Source organism: Molothrus aeneus, chromosome Z (assembly GCF_037042795.1).
Source record: "Molothrus aeneus isolate 106 chromosome Z, BPBGC_Maene_1.0, whole genome shotgun sequence".
NCBI classification, from domain to species: Eukaryota; Metazoa; Chordata; class Aves; order Passeriformes; family Icteridae; genus Molothrus; species Molothrus aeneus.
Genome location: NC_089680.1, coordinates 63,073,385 through 63,079,386, shown reverse-complemented (window position 1 = coordinate 63,079,386; position 6,002 = coordinate 63,073,385). Strand labels below are relative to the sequence as shown.

Genomic DNA, 6,002 nt, shown 5'->3' with positions numbered 1-6,002 from the left:
ATTTTTGTCTTAATGATGGAACAACATCCAAACCCAAAAGCACAGGTGTTTTGCAACAGGTGATGATGGCTTGTTTCTGTCCTGGGAAGAAAGGCACTCTCTGGGTAGTTTCATTTAAAATACTGTTTGTTACAGTAGGTGCTATGAACAAAGAAGCTAGTATAGCTAATTTTATATTCCTTTAGGTGCTGGGAACCCCAGATTGTGCAGCATCAGGCAGGGCACCAAGTTATGCAGATCCGACCATTTTACCCCATTCAGATCATCTGACATAATGAAAAATTTTCTTAGAAAACAACTCTACTCATCACTTCTACAAACAAAAGGGCTGTTCACATGGGACCTTACTGCTGCACATCTAGACGAAGGCAGGGACACATGTACTGCTGGGTGGTATTTACATTTTGAGTACCACTGGGGCTGCCTGCAGGCTCCTTTCTTAAAATAAACCATCTAAATTTATTCTGTGGCCAAGGGACATCCCTGGAGGTCCATCTGTAGGAGCAGGACAAAGCACAGCACAGGCCTGGCCCTACTCAGGTAAGAGGCACATGGATCACAAACTCTTCATGTACCATGATTTTAGGTCAGGATTGTTCCATATGCTTCTGCACGGAACATTTATTTAAATTACAGTCCCATCCTCGACACTGACACTGTCAGTCCACGCAGGTCACCAGCATCACCTCTTCAGCCTGCAGGGCTCTACAGGGTGCTGGAGCTGGGGTGGGTGGGGTCTGCTTGTCCTCTGTGTGGATCCCAACCATTAAAAATACTGAAGGAGGGGGCAAGAAACACATCCCCTGTGTATACAGCAAATCTGCTGAAATTTTTGTCTGTACTGCTAAAGTTAGGGCTTATGTTTATCCACAAAAATGCAGAAAAAATTGTAACACAGAAATTGGTACGTACAGATAATGGAAAGAGTAAATAGGAGGATGGAGGGTGGTACACAGGGGAATGCAGAACAGAAGCTCAGCCTGTCTACTGCACCCTTGGCCAGGGACTTCGCAATTTCTTCCGTCTGTCATTTAAGCAACTACGGTGAAATACTTAATTCTCTTATGTTGATGGTATTTGTGTTTCATGTTATGAACAGCCACTAAGTGGCTGAATGCCCATGTTTAGTTTTCTTCTGAATCAGCTGTGGTGTGTATTGTCATTTTTGTGCTTTCAAAGTACTCTTGAGAATCTATGAGGCACAGAAAATTCTATGAAGCCTCACCAGAAGCAACAGTCCCTGGATGACCTTTTTTTGTTGACTTTCAAATATAATAATATTTTTCATAAAATCTTATATCTTTATTTTATGATTATATATTTTTAAAAAAATTAACCTTAGCTGAGGACTTCCAGGAGTAATTCTAGGGACAGACATATCAGAATTCTACTTTTATTTATTGAAATGGTGTTAGGTGGTTAATAATAAATCATGCTAATGACATTTAAAGGAAAACAGTGATTTCAGAAACTAATCTAAGTGTGAGGAATTTTTATCAAAATTATGAAAAAAATCCTACTTAAAGTTATTCAGTCAAATAAATAATATTTCTGTCACAATCACAGTAGATTAGGAATCACCTTTGTTTAGGAGCACTAGTGTCATGTAATGCCTGAAAAGAATGCTGTTTTAAAAATAAAGGTAACAGCATTGCTTCATGCCTGCAGAAACGTAGATAAGAATTACTCCAGACTAAGTGGCAAAAAAGAAGTTCAGACACCTTCCAATTATGCATGCATTCAGCACTGGCAAGTCAGCCTCTAGGTCAGTATGAGCAAATTCTCAGCCTTGTCTGAGGTATTTTTGTTTTGTAGTTTATTGTTGCAAATCTTACAGACATTAGCGCTCTGTTAAATAAAGGAATGTAGCACAGTAAATACATCACAACAAAATAACTGGCCAGAAACCCCTTACCCTATCCCATCCAAAGCAAAAAGCCCACTCTTCTCCCCTCTGTCTCTCCCCCAAGTCAAACCAGCACAGCTTCATTAGAGAGGTCAGAGACCTGTGGCAGAAAACATCAGAGTAATTACATTCAGTAGATGTGCAATATCAACATTCCAGGCTCACATATATTTATATATATATATTTATATTTTTATATAGAGATCATTAAATGTTTACAAAGAACAATATTGTTACAAATACAATACTATGCTTTTCCCAACGCTTTACAATAATTTCTATTCATCCTCTTTACAGAACAATAGTACAACTTCATAGTCTAGGTACTGCGCTAAATATATACAAGAGATCTCAACCATGTTGCTGTCTTGAGAAATACATTTCTTTTAGAAAAGAAGGAAAACTAGCAAACCTGGAAATCCAAACTGAGACTCAAACAAGATTCAAAACAAATGTGAAACTTCTCAAAAATAAAAAAAACAAGGGATGTTTCATCCTTAATGTAAACACTGAAGAGTTAATTAGACTGTACGAAGCAGCAAGGATGAAAGAAAAAGAATTCAGGTCTGTCACTGAAGAAGGAATGTAAACCTTTGAAGGAATGTTCCTTTACATCTGTTAAAAATCCCCATATCTGATCTATCAAACCGCTGCAACAGTCTAGAGAACAGCCAGCTTTCCCATTTGAGTTCCATTTTCTTGAAACTCTGTTTACAGAGTAAAATGGGATTGTTTACTAGACTGCTCTCCGAAGTGTGCACACACTATGGACCTCTCAGTTAAGAAATTTTATGCACATACTGTAACTGAAAAAATGAGATTTTTTTTTTGCTAAGCTCTGGTCCTGCAAGCATTCATTTGCTTAATTTTAAGCACCTATTTAGGATGAACAGTAACTTCACAACCCCCCAGCTGCAAGATTTTCAAAGAAACAGTAGTTTCTTCTCTTAACACATTTGCATGTTCAGATTTTCATCATTTCCCTGTGAAGTGAGCTAAAGACTTCACCACATGGGCTAGACAGAACCACAAAAACAAGTGAAGTGGAGGGCATACACATAGCAGAACCAGAAGCATGATAACTGTGTCTTCAAGAGTTCACTACGTTTCCTCAGGCAATTTATGGAAAGGCTGCACTGTATAGAATCTTCTAAATTGTACATGGTTATATACCATATTTACATTTATTACTCTATATATGGAAAGTTCTAGAAAAAAGGTTCAAATTACCATAAACCAGATGTCTACAGTTAAAACAATATACTCACAAGCCATTAATTATCTTGTTGCATCAGTGAGGCAGCAGAGTTAAGTACTAACCTGGAATACTAATACCATTCTCTTGTGCAATCTGCTATTCTGGAGCCTTGGATTAAATTATATAACAACAATAAATGCAAGTAAAATCAAGTCATTGTACATTAATCTCAACACTAAAACATATCCCCTTACTACAACAGTTTATGCACCACTTTGTTATGTCCCTTAAATATCTGCTTCCCACAGAAATACAGTTCATCCTCTAACTCTGATCAGGCCATGGTTATCCATGACTTTAGAAAGCCAAGAAATGGACCCATGACAAGAGTGCTCAGTGGTTCTCAGCAGTGTTTGCAACAAGTGCACGTGCACACACCACTTCCATGAATCCCCATAGCAATGTCTAGGATCATCACTGGACTGCAAGCAACGCTTACATTGCACAGCTCACGTCACAACAAGTGAGACACAAGTGACTATGAACAACACCGCATTTGCAAAGCAGAAGTGGCGTGTGGCTGTGTGTTGTCTGCTCTTGTTTTCATCTCACTGAGCCTTTCCATCACAGCAAAACACAGCACAAACTGTTTGTTTAAAAGAAATCAACATACTAGCCTGGACTAAACGCATGGTTCAACTTCAGTATAAACACCAGTATACAGTCCTGAAAAAAAGTAACTACAGAGAATGTAGAATTCTCTCACTAGGAAGAAAAGACACTGCTTCTTTTTATTTTGAACCCTCTTAAAGAAACCAAAGGACCCAACCCAGCCCCTTTTTCCCATTTTGTCTCTAGCATGCAACTTAGAGGCTAATCAAATACAAGATTTCATACATCCCTACAGTTAATCATCTTCATACAAGTGCATATAGTACACACATATCTCTTTTAAGTGCCATATATATGGGAAAAAATCACAAGCTAAATTATATAAGAAAATAAATAAGTTTATTCCTGCCTCATCCTTTCAACTGTTACCTACATATCATGAACTAAATAGGAAGTCAATAAGATTAGACAGGTCTTTGGACAAAAATATATGTTAAAACTGGCTCAGAGAACAAAATTACTTAGAATAGTCTGCAGATCTCTTATATTCAAACTTCATAAATAGGAAGCACAATTTTAAAAATGTCTATATACACTGGCACACATGGCTATGTGCACCAAAATCGGAATTAAGAGCCTAGAAAAGTGTAGCTATTCAGCAGATCCCCTCAATATTTTTCTTGTGGTTATTTAAAGATTCTCCCCCCCACTTCTTTAACCTCTAAAATCAGGAAGGGACTATAAAACACAAAGCTGAAGAAAACTAGGAGATAGAAACCTGGGGGCAGAGAGAGGGAGGCAGCTGTAAAAAATGCCTACCAATTTTCTTAGTGTAAGTAATGCAAGAATAACATGCTTCAGGAACTTATGGAGTATCTTTTGGAGTCCTACTATCATGAAGAACAGATGACAGAGGAGAATTAAAAGGTGTGTATTTGGACAATTCATTTTACAACAGCAGCATTTACTGAATCTTCATAAGCAGGCAATTTTTCCTGAGGGCAAAATAATCCTTTTGGTATTCTACTTTCCCCACAGACACAAACCTTTAGTACTGAGCTTGGAACCTGTGAGAAAACAGGGCAAGAGAACCAAAGTCACAGGCAGGATATCCAAGGGGAACACCTTTTACCCTATACTTCTATCTATTTGGTAATTTTTCATTCAGCAACATTTAATTTACTCAGTTTGTAAAATTACAGCCACAGAAATAAAACTGATTATGTAGCATGAAATAGAGCCATCTGTGAATACTGCTGTAAACTATGCTGCTGTTATTCTCCTGTTTTGTATGTGGAGCTGTATGAAGTGTCACTTGTAAAAAGATGCAACCAAAATAGTTCCACAGGTATATTTTGCCCCTTACCAAAATGGTGGGAAGAAGAGGGAAAAGGGATGAAGGAGACAGCAACAGTGTATCTGTGTCTGTGATGGGGGGAGAGAGAAAGAAATGTCTTTGCAGACACAGAAATGCAGCACTAGAGAGACAAGCACTAATGAGGAAAAAATAATCTTCCATGCACACAGTGACGGTGAGGTGTCAGCTTCAGATGTAAACTGGTTGCTCTTGTGCAGTCAACAGTCTGTACATGGCAGCTGGCATAGTCTTCATATGGATCTAGAGGAAATAAGCCAAATTAATCCATGTTTCTAAACATGCATACCTCACATGAAGGACCCAGATAAGGTCATACAAGGCAGGAAAAAGGGTAAAACTTGAGAGTTTTCATACCCTTATTAAAGTATTGCAGGTGATGATTTTATGAAACAATATGTTTAGTATTGATGAACCATCTAAAATTGTCCACATGTCATATTTTCAAGGTATGGTTCTTCTAAAGCATAGAAGTATGGGGCAAATAATGAAAGAAAAGGTGCACAGGCTTGCTCTCACTTCAGCTTTTTAGATTTGATTAGCAATGGGGCAACAGAGGTAGAACAGAATTCCAACACAGTTTGAGTTGGAAGGGTTTTCAAAATCATCTAGTCCAAACTGCCCTGTTGCAGGTATCAACAGTTTTCACTAGAACAGGTTGCTTAGAGCCCTATGCAACCTGGCCTTGAACACTTCCAGGGATGAGGCATTAACAGCTTCTCCAGGCAATCTGTTCTAATGGCTCACCAACCTCATAGTGAAGGATTTCTTCCTATGCCTGATCTAAAAATCTACTTTCTTTCAGTTTAAAACCATTGCCTTTTGTTCTGCACTGGAGACCCTGGTAAAAGCCTCTCTCCATTTTTCTTAGAAGCCCCCTTTACACATTGAAAGGCTGCTGTCAGGTCTCC

The 6,002-nt window shown here is 38.3% G+C and overlaps 1 protein-coding gene across 1 annotated transcript in view; it reads right to left on the bottom strand.

Moving 5' to 3' along the window:
* Nucleotides 1-1,377: 1,377 nt before the first annotated feature.
* APBA1 (amyloid beta precursor protein binding family A member 1) overlaps nt 1,378-6,002 on the bottom strand; it is an 82,221-nt gene continuing 77,596 nt past the window's right edge. The window contains exon 13 of the mRNA XM_066568730.1: nt 1,378-5,334. Within this exon, the coding sequence (XP_066424827.1) occupies nt 5,263-5,334 (72 nt within the window). The 3' untranslated portion in view covers nt 1,378-5,262. The remainder of the gene's footprint in view (nt 5,335-6,002) is intronic.